The 21,625-nt window shown below is 43.0% G+C and overlaps 1 protein-coding gene across 2 annotated transcripts in view; it reads left to right on the forward strand.

Moving 5' to 3' along the window:
* LOC311057949 (cell adhesion molecule 1-like) overlaps window positions 1-21,625 on the forward strand; it is a 420,049-nt gene that overhangs the window by 373,758 nt on the left and 24,666 nt on the right. For both annotated transcript variants that reach the window (XM_084075164.1, XM_084075165.1), the window contains 2 exons: window positions 1,959-2,131; window positions 13,680-13,772. In XM_084075164.1, the coding sequence (XP_083931290.1) occupies window positions 1,959-2,131; window positions 13,680-13,772 (266 nt within the window). The remainder of the gene's footprint in view (window positions 1-1,958; window positions 2,132-13,679; window positions 13,773-21,625) is intronic.

The raw sequence follows: 21,625 nt of genomic DNA on the forward strand, positions 1-21,625 counted from the left end.
GGACTTGTCTGTCTTACACCCAGCAACGTTATTTATATATTTTTGTTTATATTGGGTATAGTAATTTGCTACTTTACTTTTCTTTACTTTATTTGTGTATCTACGGGACAGTGCACGTTAATGAACATTCAATACATGTACAGGAATTCAATCAATTGAACATGATCTCATGTAAACATGCCGGATTTAGCTAGAAGCTAATTTCCGTCCGTAGTCCCACATATATTTTATCCTACTTCCTTTCTTTATCTCCCCTTTCTCTCACTCTCACTCGCTCGCTCACAGTCTTTTCTTTTTCATTTCCGTGCCCAGTAATCTTTTTTTTGCAGGGGAGGGAACAAGTTAAAACTCCAACCCAGAACGTGACAAGAGAGACTATATGGCACTATATGGCTCAAGAGAAATAACAGTGTTTCTGGTGGTGTGGCTATTGAAAGTTGCGGGGGGCCAAATAGAGGTGTTGTGTCCTTGTTTCCTTGTCACCTCTTCCCCCGGCAGTGTGCACGGCAGTGTGCACAATAGTGTGCATGGCTCTACAAGCTCATTGTCACGGACTCCTGCCGAGTCAGAGAGGGTGTGCATCCTCCTACACTGTGACATATCCACCTACACGTGCACACACTCGCACATGAGTGCCTTGAACACTGCCAGTCGATGGGAAAACAGCCATTAAAATATTCCTGTTACAGTATTTACATAAGAGAAGCACAGAGATTGAAATACAGTACATTAATGCCTTTTTCCCCATCATTTGAAAACTTTAATTCCAGCGTGCTGATACATTTCCTCATCCTTTCATACACAGGTCCTCACATGTGCTGGCAAGTAAGATAATTCTGATTCTCACCTATTTTGTGTTGTCAGAGTTAGGCCAGGTCGTAACACTACATATACATTGGTCAAAATGCTTCAAAAATGTATGAAACAAATGCACCCGAGGACGTAAACCCTGTACAAACAAACCAACATCTCGTGTTCTATGACCTTCACCTTTGACCTTTCTGACCTGATGACCATACTCATCTCTTCGGGGCAGACTACTGATCTTTCCTTCAATGTCTCATGACAATTTGGCCATCCATTCTCAAGTTATCTTGTTAACAAACATTTAAACAAACATTTAAACAAACTAAGAAGACACACACACACACACACACACACACACACACACACACACACACACACACACACACACACACACACACACACACACACACACACACACACACACACAGCTACTGTATGTGTGCAGTTTAAAGAACGTTAAAGGTCTATGACATTCATTTTCACTTTTTTTTATTTTTTTGTTTTTTTCGGGGGGTTTTATGACCTCAATTACACCCAAAAACTTTGAACATTCAGTGGATTTTCTGGGGTTTTCTGAATAATTAGGCTGAAAAGTAATCTGAGCTTGGCCCTTCAACAGTGAGGTCACTGTCGATTAATCCCGCCCACTCTCCTCCTCGCCCCTCCCCTCCCCTATCCTTTCCTTTGGGGGGGAGGAGCAGAGGCGATGATTGACAGGCAAAATCCCTCACCAGCGACACCCGCAGGCAAAGATTTATTTTTTCATTGCAGTTGAAAAGGCTTTAGAAATGTGAGAGAAAAACACCTGCCATGGATCAATGGAGTGGTTTTTTTTGTTAAAACTTTCTATACACGTTTGAAGGACCATGACAAAGACTTTTAATGTGTGGTAAAACTGAACGTCATGAAACCTTTAAGCATCAGTGAGTGCAATCCCTGTTACACAACCGTCAGCAGCACGTCTGATAAACGATATTATGTTCTTTATGTTTGCAGGCACAGGACCACAATGCTCTTTTTTTTTCATTTACAGTAAATGCCGGACCACTTGAAAATCGCTCTGCCTTCCATGTGGTCTTGACCCAACGACCCTCAGGATGTATACCGCTGATAATAACAGGATATCATAATTAGTTTCGCCTTCCTTTCAGGCCGCAGCGGATCAACTGGGTGAAGGTGGACGATGACGTGCCGTCCCACGCCGTCATCACGGGCAGTGACCTGTACATTGAGAACCTCAACAAGTCGTACAACGGAACGTACCGTTGCCTGGCCGCCAACACCGTGGGCGAGTCCTATGACGACTACATCCTCTACGTTTATGGTACGTTTGGCTTCAGGGAAGCTGCATCTCCGCACTGTTACTTTCTCACTTGTCATCACTTCATCTTTAACCCATTGAGACCTGAAGCCGATTCTACATGTCTCCTGAATCTCAACAGTTTTCTGAAAAACGCATGTTTCTATATCAGTGGTGTTCAATCTTTTTCATGGCAAGGACCCCCAAAATTATATGTATTTGGCCGCCGACCCCCATCAAAATACTTTGTTCCAGGGACCCCCAGAAACAAAGATTTGAGTTAAAAATGTTCGCTTTAAAAATATATATATTCAAAGATTTGCACACATTTTCACGATTTTTCAAAAATAGCAGATCTACAAGCTCGTAGCGCGGCACTCGGTGCCGCGCTATGAGCTTGTATATCTGCTATTTTTGAATAGCCTAAAGTGTAAAATAATGCTTTTTAGCTCAAATCTAAAAATGACACAGTTCCAGGTCTTAAAGGGTTAAACCCCATACATTATACTTTATTCCTCTGCTGTCTCTCATTCCCTTTTGACTTTCTCACCACTGTCCTCTCTGCTGACGGGAAACCCAGGTCCATCTCTTAACCCTTAAGGTCCGGTCACGCTAGCGTGTATGACGGTGATGTTTGCCATGTGAATTGAATTCATTTGGGTGGAAGCAATTATGGGGAAGATATAATTTTAGCTGTATCTACATAACCCTGTTTTTTTTTTACATTTCTACTCTGCCAGCACATACATTGAAACACAGTATAGATGCAGTGTGGTTTGCAGTTAGTCGTGACTCTCTTGAGGCAGGAGTACGTAGATGGTTGAACTACTGTGCAACAAACTAATGCTGATTACTGTATGCTTCCTTCTGTCCTCAGCTAAATACTAAGCTACTGCACTGAAACATGTGGAGAGAACTGTGTTTTGTTCACCAAGCTTCTTGTCCCGCAATAACACTTTACTTTCACTCTTGACATTTTCTGGTGCGACCGGGCCTTTAGTTGATATCTGTTACTCACTAACTCTTTATAATTTCTGGTCATTCTGGTCATCAGTACTACCACCATGCTATTATTTAAAGTGTCTGTGTCTCTTACATTCTTAGAATATTCGAATATTATTATAGACTGCATCAAATATTAGCTCCAAAGTCGGCTGGAACATTGCATAAGTGTGTGTGTGTGTGTGTGTGTGTGTGTGTGTGTGTGTGTGTGTGTGTGTGTGTGTGTGTGTGTGTGTGTGTGTGTGTGTGTGTGTGTGTGTGTGTGTGTGTGTGTGTGTGTGTGTGTGTGTGACGTGTGTATGAAATGTGTCAAGAAACCAGAGCAAAGTTTTATTTATGTACCTAATAACTTTTCCCTTTACTACAAGCCAACCCCCTGACTGTAGCTGTGGAGGGTCATAATTCATAATATTTTAAACATACAGTGTGTACAGTACATAAAATACAGTGCCTCCGCATCTCTTTTCTCTTCATCTCCTTCCTTCCATCAGCCATCATCACTCTTTTCTCTGTCTCTTTGGCTCTCTGTTCATCTCAACCGTCTTTTCTCCCCCGTTCCCTCCGTCCCCCAGCATTATCCAATTACACTCAGATACCATTGATACCAATAACATTTGATTTGCTCCCAAAGCAGGACATTATGCTCTAATGCATTAATTTTCCCTGGCCAAAATGACTTTCTCATATCATTTCTACTAGCTCCTGGGTCCATGGAGAAATTATTTGGCTGCTGTTTTAACAAAGAAAAAGAGGCTTAAGTGGATTTGCTAAATAGAGGTTTTACAAGAGTAGGGAACAATGTTTGTGGTAAAATAACGGTGCGAGTGGCCCTGAACGTCCGGGAAACGGCTTTTTCACACAGCTGTCAGTAGACTGTAGCCTACTGCCAGAGCTTCACGCTCTGGCAAAAAAAAATCTGCCTGCATTTTTTGTTTATTTGTTGTTTGCGCATGTGCAGTGTTAGTCTGGGAGGCTTCGGCTCAAAGCCTGAACAACAGGGGCGTGGCCACTGCGTTCTGATTCAAATCAACAGCCAATGAAGAAAAGGGGGCGGGATCCACATGCAGTGGCTGTTGCATGTAAATAGGAGCGACGGGAAGCAATTTCCCCTTGAGAAATTGCGGCCGCCATTGTTGTGTACTGCTGTTTGCCTCTCGTCGAACTTTTTAGACGAGTTGCACAGCTCTCAGACCGGTAAGAGGCGTGTCCGCTCAGATTCTGAGCGTAAGTTACATCCCGCTCACAAATACCAGGGCTCTGGCCCAGAAGTTCCTCGCCACTCCCGTTTGTATGCGAGAGCTTCTGGGAACTCAGATTAGTGCAGTGTATACAGTACAGTGCATAAGTAACACTTTGCGTAATAACATGACTATGAATTAACTAGAACCAGGAGACCTGGTACTGCCAGACCCCTAGTGGTTGAAATCTGAATGGCCGGGCTTCGCATGACGTGTGTCCCTTCTATGACCCTTCTATGACGAAAGGGGGACAAATGACATACCATGTATGGACAAAACAGATACAAAGCCTCATGTAAGCCCGACCCCTTGGGTCTGGCAAAAAGGGTTCCAGCTATTATACATTGTTTTTACTTCACTAGAGTATTTTTTACCGCAGTTCAATAACAGTTTAGACAGATGAGAACCACGTAGACAGGCAATGTGGCCAGAGAAGATGACATCAGCTTGTTTTGAAACGACTGGAAACCTAGCTACAGTAGCGGTCAAATTTTTGAGTGAGTACTTAACTCAGCTACGGGCAGTATTTCCAGTAAGCATTTGAGCCACAAGGCATTATGGTTTATGTAAAACCACGGAATACCCTGCAGCCTGCAGTGATAGAGGGTGCTGCATCCTCTGAGTTGTTTAGGTTTGGTCATGACACTGAAATTTTGCCTGCAAATATTGTGGCATTCTTTTCCATTCCATTGAACCTACCCTATTCCATAAAACTTTTATCACAATGTGCTTCAGGAGAGTTGGGCCCAAACACAGCAGAAGTGGAGGCAGAGCAGTTATTTAAACAGCTTATTGGCAACCAAACCATGGGCAGAATCAAATGTCCAGGGACAGGAAAAGGTCAAAAACTCTATTTTAACTAGCACTAGGGAAATATAAGAGGAAAATAGTTGGAGCACTAACAAATATTCAATTCCGTTTAGCCTAGCCTCTTCCATTTAACCCATTAAGACCGGGAACGCATCTGAGTCACTTTAGATTTCCTTGGCTATTCAAAAATAGCAGATATACAAGCTCATAGCGCGGCACCGAGTGCCACGCTATGAGCTTGTAGATCTGCTATTTTTGAAAAATCTTGAAAAATAATGTTTTAATATTTTTTTCATAAAACTGTTAGGATTTAGAATACATTTTTAGAATCGGCCTCAGGTCTTAATGGGTTAATAAATATGCCTGTTTTTGAAATGCATTTGAGTGCAAACGTGCTTGGCACAGAAAGCAATCCATACTGTACATATAACATTACTTGAAAGTAATACGAAATTATAATTTATAAAAGTATTATGCAATGTCCCCAACACTATGTGTGTTTCTGTAAATAATGTGCAGTGTGTGTTTTTGAGCAGAGCAAGGTGGGTGTGTGCACAACTAGAAAAAGCGTGCTCCTCGTCGTGCAGATAGATCCCTCTCGCCTCGAAGGGTTGTGTCAGTCGTGGGGTGCAGCTGTCAGGACACGAGGAAGCTTGTGGGGAGAATTTGGGGGTTTGAATAATTTGTGGTGAATCTTCTTCTCCCTTGGCCTACTGGGAGTGTGTGCATGCGAAATGTCATGCCGATCAGTCCAGCGGTGTCCGAGATTAGCTGCTGACACACACACACACGCACGTGGGCGCGCACGCACACACACACGCACGCACGCACGCACGCACGCACGCACGCACGCACGCACGCACGCACGCACGCACGCACGCACGCACGCACGCACGCACGCACGCACGCACGCACACACACACACACACACACACACACACACACACACACACACACACACACACACACACACACACACACACACACACACACACACACACACACACACACGGACAGAGGCCAAAAAACACCTCACCCTGGCTATTTCAGGCCGGTGGAGATAACCAGTGATTTGTGACCAAACACTACTTTCTGCTGGTCATATCTGTCAATCACAACTACAGTATGTGTTCCAAAAAGGCCCAACTCAGCCTGAGGTGTAAATGCACCAGTAATTGCTCCAGGCTTTTTGCCCCCACCCCCACCCTCTCTCTCTCTCCCTCTCTCTCACACACACACACACACACACACACACACACACACACACACACACACACACACACACACACACCATCATCACCACCCTCTCTCACATCCTCCCACTCACTCCCGGGGGCCGTGGCAACACAAAGGCAGACCTATATGATGCAACACATGGACAACTAAAAGCCTCACATCAACATATCACCTGCCATTAAGCTATTAAGACCGGTAACGCAACTGTGTCATTTTTAGATTTGAGCTAAAAAAAAGCATTATTTTACACTTTGTGCTATTCAAAAATAGCAGATATACAAGCTCGTAGCGCGGCACCGAGTGCCGCGCTACGAGCTTGTAGATCTGCTATTTTTGAAAAATCGTGAAAATGTGTGCAAAGCTTTGAATATATATATTCTTTAAAGCGAACATTTGTAACTCAAATCTTTGCTTCTGGGGGGTCCCTGGAACAAAATATTTTGATGGGGGTCCGCGGCCAAATACATGTAATTTTGCGGGTCCTTGACATGAAAACGATTGAGCACCACTGATATAGAAACGTACGTTTTTTTCAGAATACTGTTGAGATTTAGGAGACATGTAGAATCGGCTTCAGGTCTTAATGGGTTAAGCCATTAAGACCAGTAACGCATCTGTGTCATTTTAGATTTTAGCTTTAACCATTATTTTATACTTATATACAAGCTCATAGCGCCGCACCGAGTGCGGCATTTTGTTCCCTGAAACAAAATATTTTCTGATGGGGGGTCCTCGACAGTTTGAGAACCACTGCAACATGCGTTTTTCAGGTTAGGATTTAAAAGACATTTGAAGATGCGTTCCCGGATTGAATGGGTTAAAAAAAAAGGAACACCTGTGTTCTGTTAGAGTCAGTCTATTGATGGTTTTGATGTCCGTGGCCTGCGACGCCTAATGCCCACCATTATTCATGCGCAAATCACGCGCAACCGTTGACAACGCTAATGGGAGCAGCGCGCTGGGACTGGGTCGGGTCAAAAGCTTCTTATCACATAATGTTCCACTCTCCACGTTGTTTTCCTCATGCAACCCTGCACACAAACACAAACACGTGCACAAAACATCAATGCACTCCCCTGAATGTGAGCTGTTTCCAGAGCACTCATGATTTAGCACTACCCCTCCTACTCCGTCAAAGTTAGAAAGACGAGCAGAGGTGAGATCTACATGTACCGCAGTCACACACACACACACACACACACACACACACACACACACACACACACACACACACACACACACACACACACACACACACACACACACACACACACACACACACACACACACACACACACACACACTGAGCATTTGCACCATCCGATACCTCAATGTTGCAAACATGCAGCACTTGGCACCTACAAATGAACGCAGGCAGGCAGGCAGGCACGCACACACTAACCGAATCCCAAGAATAATTTGGGTAAAAGTACTCGTTGTGGGCCCATTCAGATGTCTTCTACAAGGCACTCAAAATTGTATTTGAATCTTGTGAATCTTGAGTCTTGAATCTTTTTTTTACATAAAAAAGGTGTCTAAAATAGAAAGAAAAAATCACACCCTGTGTGAAGTGAGTGGTGCCTTTGATGAGCCCCGTATTGACCCCCGTATTGATGTTGTCATCAATGTTTGTGGACAGACATAGAAAACTGACTAGAAAATGTGCTCCTCGGAGCACAAGTCTCCGCCAGCAGACCTGTGCTATTTTAACCAATCACTTACCCTATCTTTAACCATAGTTTTCTAGAAATGTTCTGATTCTTAGATTAGAACATCTAAGAGTGACATCAGTGCCATCAGCCAAGTTAGCTTGGCTGATGGCACTGATGTCACTTCGAAACATGCAAATGATGTTTCGAAGTGACACACCTATTTATAGGGCTCTATTTCATCATGCGTCTCACTAGCCAATCAAAGCACACCCTTTCAACATATTGTCACGTGTCACGTGATGCTTGACCAATGTTAGTTTGGTGGACACACGGACATACATACATACATACGGACACACGGACAAAGCCAGATATAGGAGTGGTTGCCTTCGGCACCACTCAAAAAGGAAGGTGTGTTCAGGCCCTACACCTTCATAATAAACGATATGTGCCGATACAACCTACCCCCCCCCCCCCCCCCCCCCTCTCGCCTGGCAGCCACAACAAATGTAGCTGTGGCCAACATCTCCTCTAATGCATTAGATTCCCAAGTATTGTGACTCTAAGTGATGGAGAGCGCCACACAGCTAGCTGACACTAACAATGTTAGTACTTTCTGGTCGACTCTAATACACACCAGCCCCTCCACTTCACAGAGGAACAACAAAAACATCAGGGCTTTCCTCTTGCAGTCAAGCGAGCTCTAGCACAGAGGAGTAGAACTTGTTTACAGCCTGCCGCTATAACCCAATAATGGAGGCCTCCCCTAACTCCCTACTCCCTACTCCTTCACCCAGCACTGCATTTTATTGCACAGCGCCGGCTCGTTTAGTGGTCCCATTGATGGCATTTTTTCCTTTCTGCTTCATGCTTCCTCTTCTCTTAATGCTTCTGGGAGTTCCTCCAGACTTTTGGCTTTAGAAATCGCATTTCCACGGAGCCAGATTCTGTGCATGTGGCAGAGCCACAGTGTGCCAAGCTGTACCGCACATAAGAGGACACAAGCATGCGACCGTACCATATTAATGTATTGCTGGGATTGTTGCTGTAGCGTCTAGATTAAAGCTAGACGGTTTTAATGGGGTGTTGGGAGATGCTTCGGCCATCGTCGCTCTCTGGGAATTTCTTTCAAATGTTTCTTTTCTCTACTATTTTTGAGTAACAGACATTGGACACTCTGTTCTCTGACTCTTCATTGGTTTGTCTTCTGCTGTTCTCATGCATGCATGCATGCTCTCTGCTGTGCTGAACATCTGTTGAAATGTTTGCACAGATTCATGTATCTATAAATCTCATTATTGGGGATGCACCGATAATGTCGGCCGTATATTGCGGTATAAGCCAATATTTCCCTCGCTGATTGCCATCGGCATATCGACAAATAAGATGACATTCGCCGATGGCGTTATCTGTTGTTGTGATGCATCAATGTTGCGCTGGCTATGTTGGTGTGTTGGTTATCTGCAGTCTACAAAGCTGTAGATTGGGAGCAGTTATGTTTTAGAATGAATGTTCATTTGTTTACCAGGCACAAAAGGGGGAATAAATTGATTGATTGATTGATTGATTACTTTATTAGACAGAAATGCAAACAGCGCAAGGTACAGTCAGACATTTGGGCTAAAGGGATAACACAAAAAAAGTCCTGGGGGTTTGTTTCCATTGTGGTCCTATGTATTCAACTAGAGGGGAGGGCCGCTACGCGTCCCTCCCGTCTAGTAGCCTGGCCCGCACATCGGAGACAGAGACAGAAGAGCGTATAGACGTTCCTTGCAACACCGGTGCTTGTTTCTCGCACATGATTTGGCAACGCGCAAAACGAAAGTGAAACCTAACTGCAGCATGCAAACCGAAAGCGAAACCTAACTGCAACATGCAAACCAAAAGCGAAACCTAACATGCAACTGACAAACACGAAACCTAACAGACAAACAGACAAACACGCACACATCCACTTTGCCAATTGTATATATAGATGAATCAACATAGCATAAAAATAACACCAAAATACATATCATCAACAAATATAAAACATGTAATAGTAGACAAAGAAGAAAATGTCGGCAGTGAATGCCATCTCCTTTCTATGGGAGAAGTGAGTTTACCTCCCCTTGTGGTCTCCTGAAAGATGGATTTTCAGGCCTGTTTTGAAAGAAGCCAGTGATCCACATTTTTAACAATAAATAACAACCAAAGCAAAATAAACCAATATCTATATCGACTATCGGCCAAATTGTTATTTTAAACATCGGTATCGGCCCAACATTTCCATATCCGTGCATCCCTACTATGACTGGCCGTTATTGCAATAGAATTGTGCGTGTGCTGCATAACTCAGCAGACTGTAAGAGTCTCTGTCTTGTTTAGAAGCATATTTAAAAACCTCACAATTCCGTTGTTTACTGTTCTCTGCCAGATTGAGTGTGCACTGTCAAAACATTGTCGGATTTCATGTGGGATGATATTAGCATAATGGCATCAATTATCAACCGCATCACCCATATTAACCCTATCCTAACTATGCTTGTCGTGAGACCTTGGCTCATCTCTGTCCTCTAGCGTTAAAGTTAGAATTCACTCTTGATTTCCTGTGGTAACTAGCCAAATAACAAGCCAACAAGACATCACAGCATGATATTTCCAGCAAAGCTATAAAAATGTTCAACTATCCTACCAATTTCTACACGCATAGTAACCTCAATAATCCAGAACGCAACACAGCCACAACATGTTGCGAAAAATGAGGTTAGAAAGAGGAGCTGTCAACAAAATGTCATCAGCTGGAGTCAAAATATCTGCTTATCAGCCAATCACGTCCCTTACTGTGAGGTTATGACCCTGTTCCTCGTTCTCACATCCTTAATTTGCTAAAAGCATACAAAGAGTCTTATTGTCTGTGGAACTCAACCGATCCTGCAATTAGTGAGGAGAAAAACATTTACAAGCATGATTAAACACATTGCGAAAGTCACTGAGAGACATTTCTTCAAATTCACCAACGTGGGTGGCTAAATTGCTGTTCTCCCCTGCATGATATACCCAGGTGTATAGCCTTTAGTTGATAGGCTTTGATTAAAAAGACTCATATTCCCTGTAAGTGAACAATACAAATGACATCCATGTGACAATGTTCTTGTCACTGTGAATGAAAAAGAAATAAATAAAAAAAGAGACAAACCGCACATTTGCCTATACTGTAATAGCAACCTTACTGTTTGATTAACTGAAATTCAGGTTTATTTCGAAAGGCAGTTCATTTCAGTATAATGGTCTCCACTGGTCATTGAAAATGTGCTTCCTTCAAAAACAGAACTCATAAAGTTGAGCAAGCCTGGTTACAACCACGCTTCCTGTGCCTTAATTTTAATGATGTGACTTTATTGCGCTGTACTGTATGTTAAAGCGTAACGTTGTATCTGTAGGAGAAAAAGCATGAAAAGCGATATAGACTTTTGAGTCCCTGCATCTCTGCTACTGTACTGTATGCATTGATCTCTCAGTCAGATGGTACTTTGCCTTCTAAGCATATTCTTTTAGCTTTTGGTTAATGAGGGTTTTAACCGAGTTCCAACTAGTCATTTTGTGCAGGTGTGATACAGCACCTGTTGCTTGGTCTCAGAGCTTCCTGTCTGTTGCGTAATTCACTTAGAAGTGAAATACTGATCCAATGGCGGGAAACAAGCAAGCCTCTATGAGTCAGCAGGTGGAAAAGCATATGCACCCCTGTCACATTTGAAAGTCAATGAGCTCCGGTGTGCTTTGATAAACCGTATCATTCAAGACACAAAGAAAAAATAAAACGGTACATATTCAGGCAGTGTAGCAGTCTGTTTCCTTTTTTTTTTTTTCATTGATACGTTTTTAATGAGCTATTGACACTGATGATCCCAAACATCTGCTGGACCCTCACAGTTCATGACAGGATAAATCCAATTAGGCAGCACTACTGCTGAGCTGGAGTTTGTCAGCTCTCGAGCATGTGTGCTCATCAGCACACGCTGTTCTCTCTCTCTCTCTCTCTCTCTCTCTCTCTCTCTCTCTCTCTCTCTCTCTCTCTCTCTCTCTCCCTCCTGACATTGCACCACTCAACCTTGTGCTTCTCAAGCCTGCATTTAAAATAGTTGAATGGCAATGGATTAAAAATGCATCTCTGCATCAACAAGCATTTGAATACTGATCAGCTGAACACATGGTTGATAACTTTGCTCAACTGGCCGGGAAGGGATTTTCATGACAAAATACTGTCTCCTCTGCATGTGCATGCATATATGGATTGATTGATTGATTGACTTATTTATTTGTTCACTTATTTATTTGTTTGTTTGTTTGTGTGATGTTTATTTACTTAGTGCATGTGGTATATGTGTGGCCACATTTATTTACCATGAAATGCTCCTTTATAACAACCTAATTATACAGTACCTCATATCCCTGCCTTCTTTTTCGTCATACTAATCTTTTCCCCTCTCATTACTTTTTCTTATACTAAATTGCTTCTATTTTCATTAAACTGCCGAGTGCTCTTCCTCCTAATCAGCCTCCAGAGTGACCAATTTCTCTGCGTCTCTTAATAATAACCCCCAGCGGCTTTCCTGTCCATTCCCGGCCAATCAGAGCAGCATGGAGGCTTCTAACCAGCCACTGCTGCCTGCAGCTCCTTATCAATGCAGCCCTACTGCTCCGACAGGGAAAATGTCAGTGTTGATATCCCCCCGTGGTTACTGGCCCTGTAGAGGAGTACAGCCTGGGCTAATGAAGTAAAAAGGAAAAGACTACATGGGGAGAAAGAAACGGCCTCCAGCCAAAGCCTGTGTACCAACCTGGCCCCCGCCAACCTTCCAGAACCTCACATGGCGTTTGTTTTTCAAGTTTATTTGCTCTGATCGGTTCCCTCAGCTGTTATCAGTCATACCTGCGTTTCTTTTTCTACATTGAATCCTTTTGCTTTGTGTTGGAGCTGGTGAATCGTGATGGGTTTTGCAACCTCATTGATATCGTCACCAACAGCCTCGTCTGCCCAGGACGACATTAAGCATGCACTGGCACGCCTTGTTTGTCAAGTTGGTAATAATGACAGCCATAAGTATTACACTAGTACGAGTTGCTCGGTACACGCTTAATCGCTGCCAACAGCCGGCCGCTTGCCGGGCGTAGTCAATTTTACATTTCCCCGGTTCACTGCGTGCTGGTAGACATGTACGTATTAGAAATTAAAAAACGTATCAACTTCCCGCTACACTGCAAGACAACTAGCTGCAGCCTTCACCTCCGTATATATGTGGCATCTAGTGTGCAGTTATGCAGAGGAGTGCTTTGTCCTTTTAAGGTGGAAACACACACACACACACACACACACACACACACACACACACACACACACACACACACACACACACACACACACACACACACACACACACACACACACACACACACACACACACACACACCCACAGAGGCAGAACCGGACAGGCTGTTGGTCATGTGTCAAACAAGGAAACTGCCATCACACCCTTGCCTGCCGCTCTCCATCCTGGCATTGTTTTACCTCTATATATGTTTTTTATTTTCATTTTATTTTTTTTCCACTCATTTCTTTCCCGCATGTTGTCATGTATCTGTCTCCTCATTCAGATGCTCCCACCACAACCCCTATACCTACCACAGCCACCACCTCCACCACCACCACCTCCACCACCACCATCTCCCACCCTGAAGCCAGTCAAGGTACAGTATCACCACAACCCCGATACCTACCACAGCCGCCCACCTAAACCATTGGTTCTCAAACCTTTTCATTTCAAGGACCGCCAGTTTGGTATTATATTAGGCCATGGACCCACAACTCTGAGAGTTTACAAATGTGTACACTCTGAGTTCCAGACCGTTAAGGGTCCTTTAGGTTCACAACTATCAGTCATTTAGCTGGGGATCCCCTGGAATCCCCTCAAGGACCCAGGAGGACCCCTCAAGGACCCTGAACTCAACCCAGCAGGAGAGTGTGTGTGTGTGTGTGTGTGTGTGTGTGTGTGTGTGTGTGTGTGTGTGTGTGTGTGTGTGTGTGTGTGTGTGTGTGTGTGTGTGTGTGTGTGTGTGTGTGTGTGTGTGAGTCCTTCATTCCCAGTGCCCCAACATACGCCATCCTCTCCATGTCACCTTGCAGGTTTCTTTCTTTGTGTGAACATTGATATTCTGCCGGCCCCGGTGTGCATCCAGCTCCATGGTACAATGTCATGTGCTGTGAATTTGTTTATTTATTTTTTCTTCATTTTTTGTTTGCTAGTGTGTGGATGTGTGTGTGTGGGCCTAATAAGATTGGAAGTCCTGATAGTAATAACCATGAGTCTCTCTCTGCACTGCTGTCAGTGAAACTTGTCAGAGCAACTTGTCAGAGCAACCTGCCCTCCTGACATACCACTGACATGGTTCCTTCTCTCTCTCTCTCTCTCTCTCTCTCTCTGGAAATCCTTTCACCGCCTTGCAACAGTAGTCTCCATACAGTAGCTCAATCTGGTTTAGAAGTACATTTAGAACATATTGGAAGGTGTGTCTATCGCCCCCCAAAAATATATAAAGCGGGCTGGTACTGAATAGAAGTATCTTCCTTTTGGCCTACATGAAAAGTCTGATGCAGATCGGTCAAACGGTTTGTGAGGGTAACTCCGGGTTCCCTCCCTCCCTTCACTCACTCACTCACTCACTCACTCACTCACTCACTCACTCACTCACTCATGGACAGGGGTGAAAACATAATCTCCACCTCCCGGGTCTTCTAGATGGGCAGAGATAATAAGGGTGGGTTTGCACAGATTTGATTGTGATTTTGGAATGTTGACGCTGTGACTGAGAATTGAAAGAACTGACGTACTGTACCGTAAACAACATGAGATATAGTATTTATTTTTAGATTAAGATATGCGGGCTGCATAGTGTCGGTATTTCTAGAAACCCTCTCATCCTCTTCAGCCCTCGATTCCATTATTGATGTTTGCGTAAATGGAAGGAAGCAGGCTCTCAATGGCCATAACTCTGCTAGTTGATTTCATTCATCCACAAACTGAATGTTTACAGCACCCATCAGATTAGCAGCACCAGATAGATTTTTGATAAATGTCGTTGCAAATGGCTCAAAATTCTATTAGAGCCCCAATGCTGGGCTTTTAACCGCTTAAACCCTTTATACTTTGTTGACCAGGGTCTCAAGGGTACTCCTCCTTTTTCCTCGCCAACAAATCTCTCAGCCGAAAATAGCACACCTACAAGCGTCACATTGCAACGTGTTGTGAGCTCCTTGATCTTTTATTTTCACCGAATGTGTGCCTCTTATGACATGCCCAGAATAGAAGATGACATTTGGAAATGCCTACATTGCCATTTACACAGCCAAATCAACGCCTATGTCGAGAGAACAGTTGCTTTAATAGGGGGCCAAGCACGTAGTGCTGTGGTCTCCTATTGTTTTTGTTGGTTTTATTACTCTTCCGCCGTAATTTAAATTTTTTTCGCAGTATTAGACTAACCATGCAGTCATTTTTTACGAAACTCTGCAATATGGTAGAGGGCTAGACACAAAACCCACAACCATTGGCCAAAGGGTGGCGCTGTAGCAATTAATTGAAAATGCAAACTTTTAACAGGTATAACTCATACCCTGTTTAACGTTCCGCCATGAAACTTCATTACACATATGCGTCTTCTCGTGGCGAACAACTTTGTCACTTTGACCTATTACCTCTGACCCTTACATCTTCTGCCATTTTGAATTATATGAAAAGCAGTTAAATTCGAACTTCTCCTGAGATTTTCGAGCAATCTACACAAACCTTTCTACACATGGACTTTAGACCAATATCTACTTTTTCTAGTTTTATTTTATTTTCACTCACAAAATAATTAAAAAGATACACATGGATTAGTAGAATGTGAGGGAGAATGCCTAAAAACCCTCCAGGGGCTTGAGAAGGCTCTTTATTGCTTTGTACACCTTTTGCTTTCTCTCCCATTTGTGTCACACAGGAAGTAAAATAATGACTTTTTCATCCAGATACACAGTGCTTTGTGCTCAGGGCAGGAGTGCATTATCTCTTTGGTAGATTGACTCACAAGTCAGTCTCTAAATGCTTCCCAGCTTTTGTTGTTAAAACTGGAGGGAAACAATTATAGGGCCCTATTTAAACAATCTATGGTGCATGGTCTAAAGCGCTTCGCACACGTGCCTTGGGGACAGGTCCAACTCCACTTTTGCAAGTTAAACGGTGCATAATCTGGGATAGGTACAAGGTGCCAAGGGGTTGAATTTACAGTAATCTTTGTATTAGATACAGCTGCTGATCCCCTGAAGAGGATACTCATGACTAGGGATGGGTATCGTTGGGATTTTATCGATTCTGATGATGCTTATCAATTCCGGTTCTTATAGATTCATCGTTTCGGTTCCAAAATAGTAAAAGAAAAAGAAAAGTAAAAGAAAGGGGGAAAAAACGGTCGTGGTGGCGCAGTCGGTAGTGCTGTCGCCTTACAGCTAGAAGGTCCTGAGTTCGATTCCCGCCGGGGATGTTGTGGGCGCTGGGGGCGTGTTCTCTCCTCCGCGTCATCATTCCCCATACCCTAGGTGGGGTTGGTGAAAGGGCCTTTCTGTGTGGAGTTTGCATGTTCTCCCCATGTCCCCTAGGGTAGGTACCCTCACACAAAACATGCAGTAATCCTGGTCTCTATACTGCCTCCCCCTGGTTAGCCGGGCACTTGATGGAGGGGAAAGGAACTGGTTGGAGTAACGTGTTCCTTTCACATGCTACGTCCTACCGGGGAAAATCCCCCCTGTCAGGTGATAAGAAGCGGTCTGCTAGCTCCTCATGCGTTGAAGGAAGCATGAGCTCAGTTCGGGGCTCTCCCCAGGCGAGGGAGAGTAGTGCCCAGGATTACAAGCTTAGGCATTGGCACTGGGTAAAAAAAATAGGGTTACAAAATCGTGGGATAAAAATGTTTAGGTAAAAAAAGAAAGACAACAATATATGTTAAATGTTTAGATAACAAAAATATCTTCATTATTTACCTTGCTTTTATAAGTCCCCAGACGATCGGTAGGTGGAGATCTCCAATCATCTGGCATCATGACACACTTTGGAGGTCAGGGCTAATAGGGGGCTTTTAACTCATTGAGTGCCCAAATAATTATTATCTATTTCTGGCCATTACAATTTTTATTTTTGTATTTTTTCAAAGTAAAAAAAAAAGTGCTTAGGAAGCGAGATACAGCCTTTTTAAGTTATAAGTTAAACAAGGAGTGGATGGAGCTGCAAATCTTCAGATGATGATATCTTGTTTTGTTTTGTTTTTTAAATTTTTTTTTTTTTTTTTCAAAAACACGTGAAACACGTTAATGGCACTCAACACCAAAGCGCTAAAACACGTGAAACACGTTAATGGCACTCAATGAGTTAAGTGTAGAAATAGACTTTCTGCATAGAGAATTCAGCGATCATCCTCCTACACTCTTATTTCTCGTACAACCTCCACTCTATATGGAGAATTAATTCATATTCATATTCATATTGAATTCATATAATTTGTTGATAAATATGTACACTACTTTATATTGATGAAATGCCAATACATTTGACCGACATTCATTTCATTGAACCTTGTGAGAAATACAACAAACTAAACAGGACAACAAAACAGGAAAGGCAACAGAAGTGAAGCAAACATGAAATGCTTTGTGTCAGGGGCTTAAATTGCGTGAACACCATCTGGTGAGCCAATATTTTCCAATTAAACAAATCGAAATGCCCTCCCAACACTCCATGTCCAACTCCCACCTGTGTCCATCAACAATCAGACACACATAAGTGTTTCAATATGAAACGTACTCCTGTTTAATCTCTTAACCACTTCAACGTACAGTTGAGCCAGCAATGGCTAATTCAGTATAGGTCAATGATAATACAATAACTGCAGTCATTTGATGCGCAGCCCTGAGAGACGAGCATGCATGGGAATGTATTGTCTCTATATGCAAACACTGGACTGCAAACACGTATTGTGCTCCATTATAACCAAAAGGAGACGAAACTGTTAATGCAGACAAGACATCATCAGCAAGGCAGCCAATAACTTAAACAGCACTACCAAAGCTGTATACACACATGCACGCACGCACGCACGCACGCACGCACGCACGCACGCACGCACGCACGCACGCACGCGCACGCACACGCACACGCACACACACACACACACACACACACACACACACACACACACACACACACATGCGTGGCAAAAGCAGGTAAAATGGAGCTGGTAAAGCTCTTCATTTAGCCTTGCATAAATATACATTATTGCTTGTGAGCAAGTGTCAGCAGTTTATGCATTTTTAACTTAGCATAACTGTTCCAATGGATCCAATGTCATTTTTATTTAGTCACAAGCTTTTTGTTTATACTTTTCATAGGTTCAATATTTATAAAACCCACAGACAGACTTGAACGAATTTATTTGGTGATAAAAGGAAAGAGCACATCAGCACTTACACAACATGTAGCAGACACAATATCACAATAAAGCTCTAAGGCTTATTTCTATTGTGGTCTTCTAATAATTGTGTATCTAAAATAATTCTTCCACTAAACCACTTTCACTTAAAAATATTATAAACACATAGCTAAAATAGCAGATCTACAAGCTCACAATGTGCCACATTTGTGATGCATTGTGAGCTTGTATATTTTAGCTACTTTTGTTACTATTTCTCTACTTTTGTGTGACACTGTATATGACGAAGTAGGGCGCTAAATTACCAAAAAATCAATTTAAAAAAAAGAGATATGAGGTTTCTGCCCGACAGCGATGACATGTGAAAAGACAAAATGTAATGACCGTGTGTGAAATAGCCATTAAGGACTTTTTCCGGCCAATTCACTCCCCCTTCCAGCACAATAATTGCAAATCTGCAAACCCATTTTGAATTCATAATCTCACAATATTCGATGACATGGCTCTTTATTGTAGGCTACTTGGTGGGTAAGTATATCAATATATTGTAATTTGAGTGAATGAAGGATTAACGATAACAGCATAATCTGGCAGGCATGGGTCACTGGGTATGATCCGCAGGCAATTTGCTATCATGTTTTTAGTTTTAGCAAATGTGTCATTACTAGATCTTCAAGCCGCTATGTAGCATTCACACCTAAGGGATATTAATACATTTCTGCGTACGTATGAAGCAGATACAATGTCTGCCAGTGCCAGTCACAAAAAGACAGCGATGGACAAAGTGTTCAACCCCAGTACTTGCGTCCAAGTATAGATACTCCTGTTCAAACATTACTGCACTACAAGTGAAAGTTGCTTAATCAAATTTGTACTTGAGTGAAGTACTTAAAGTTCTTGCTTTTAAGAGCTTGTGGATTGGAATACCGCTTAAGTGGTTAATTCATGTACTATTTTTTTCCATTCTTAAAAATGTAGTGGAGTCAAAAGTACAATATTTGTCTTTGAAATGTAGTCATATAGTCATATAGTATCCAAAAGTACAAATACTAAAAAATGCACTGTACAATACTCAAGTAAATGCACATAGTTACTGTCCACCACTGCAAAAAGACTTAGCAGTAAGTCATTTTCAGCTGACGTCAGTGAGGACACCAACGCTGCTTCAGTTGCCCTGTAAGCGAGGGGCAGTCGAGGACAACAAGGTCACTTTCCAAGTCCTGAAATGGCCCCGCACAGCTGCCACTCGGAGTATAATGGAGGTGAACAAGTCTCGCAGCCTCTGTGATTGACAATTGTGGGGACAGATGCATTATCGCTTCTTGATGAGGCAGCTTCACAATGCACTCGTTTTCTTAGTGGTCTTAAACAACGGAAATATCCAACCGCATAAGATAGTGAATCAAGCTGAAAGGTAACACCCCCCCAGGGCTCCCTGGCACAAAAGCTTTTAGATGGGGATTAGGGACAGATACATATTAATGTTGGGGTCCATGACATGAAAATATTTGACAACCACTGGTTTAAATAATAATTAAAACATTAGGAAGTAATCCCAAATAAGCATCTACACTTTAGAAACAAGCCCAAAAAAACGCAACCCGCAACTACCAATATTTACAAGCAACTTTACAGAAAAAGAAGCCCACAGTCGCTTATAATAAGCCCTCTGCTTCCCTTCCAACTTTCCCCCTGTTTTCTCAAGGACATTCGGTATAGCCATGCACCTCCACTTTTATGACAGCGTCAACTTTCAAGCCTGCCAGAAGTGATCACACACACAATCAGCCCTGAAAGAGAACAGAGCTTAACAGTGTTCTGTTCTGCAGCTCAGCAAGCTGCGGTACAAAGCACAAAAAAAAAAAGATTTGTAAAGAGCCTGCTGAGGTACTGGCACCTCAAGCCATTATGCTGAACAACTGTCCATGCCTGTGGCATTACTTAACACAGACTACAAAGTGTCTCCTCTAAAAGGACCTGTTAGACTGCAGGGGCCCTCAGAGGTTTCGATCACTCCCCACAACGAGAAGAGTTGGTCTTCCGTTTTAAGATTCTGCTCCCTGTTTGTTTGGAGCCCCTGGTGGCTTTCCATCGAAGGGCGAGCCTGAAGGATAGCGTTCGCCTGCCGCTCCCAAGACACTGACATGTTAGCACAGTGCAAGTGTCCTCACTCTCTAATGCAGGGCTGTTTTAGACTCGACACATTCTCAAGTGAAACGAGGAAGTCAAATAAATGTGAAGCTTCTGTACAAGATATATTTAGCTCTCCATACGCCAAAATGCACATGAAGTCTGTCCTGGGACAGTTTCTTAATCTCATATTACTATTATGTCTTTAATATCTTCAAGTACTGTAGGCAAGTTGGCAACTTGCTCATGGCGTTTTAGTTTGTTTATTGATGGTATTCTCAACACGCTCTCTCTTTAGATGTAGACCAGCTTTGATAATCACTTTAAAAGCCATTTTTCTGACAGGATACTTTTATCAGCAAGCGGGCATCTCCCTGACAAGTGTTTATGAAAGCATATGATAATGCTCGAACACAGCACTTCCTCTCAGCAGGGTCCCATCCCCTGCTGCTATTTCCTTCACGACTTGAGGGTACTTACATAAGCATGACGTGTTTCCATCCCAGTACCAAGATACACTGGTACAGAGATTTGTTTTGATTTTTTTTTTAGGCTCAAAGTCCTACAGCATGAACGCCAGATTAGGTGGCCAACAAACTGCAGACATGGCCAGATGATATTTTGTTCAGCATTTTCCACATCGCTGCCTTTGGACAGTCCCGGGGTATTGCCCAAGGGCTACCCATGGGCTTCCCTAGCATTCTGCTGGATCACCTCCAGCCATGCTCCACCAGTTATTTTACTACACTAGGGCCAATTATGAGCTTCTAGTGGTTTCTGCTAGGACAGTCACAGCCATGGCCGGCACTACGCACCCCGCATACCACGTTCCTGAGGGGGCACCAAAATGAGCAGAGCAATAAAAGACATTTAGATATTATTTGCCCAAAATAATGAATTATATTGCGTCCCATGCTTTGGTGCATACGTGTCATGTATTAAGTGTATCCGTGCCC

This window comes from Gymnoscopelus microlampas (assembly GCF_963454915.1).
Source record: "Gymnoscopelus microlampas genome assembly, chromosome: 12".
Lineage (NCBI taxonomy): Eukaryota > Metazoa > Chordata > Actinopteri > Myctophiformes > Myctophidae > Gymnoscopelus > Gymnoscopelus microlampas.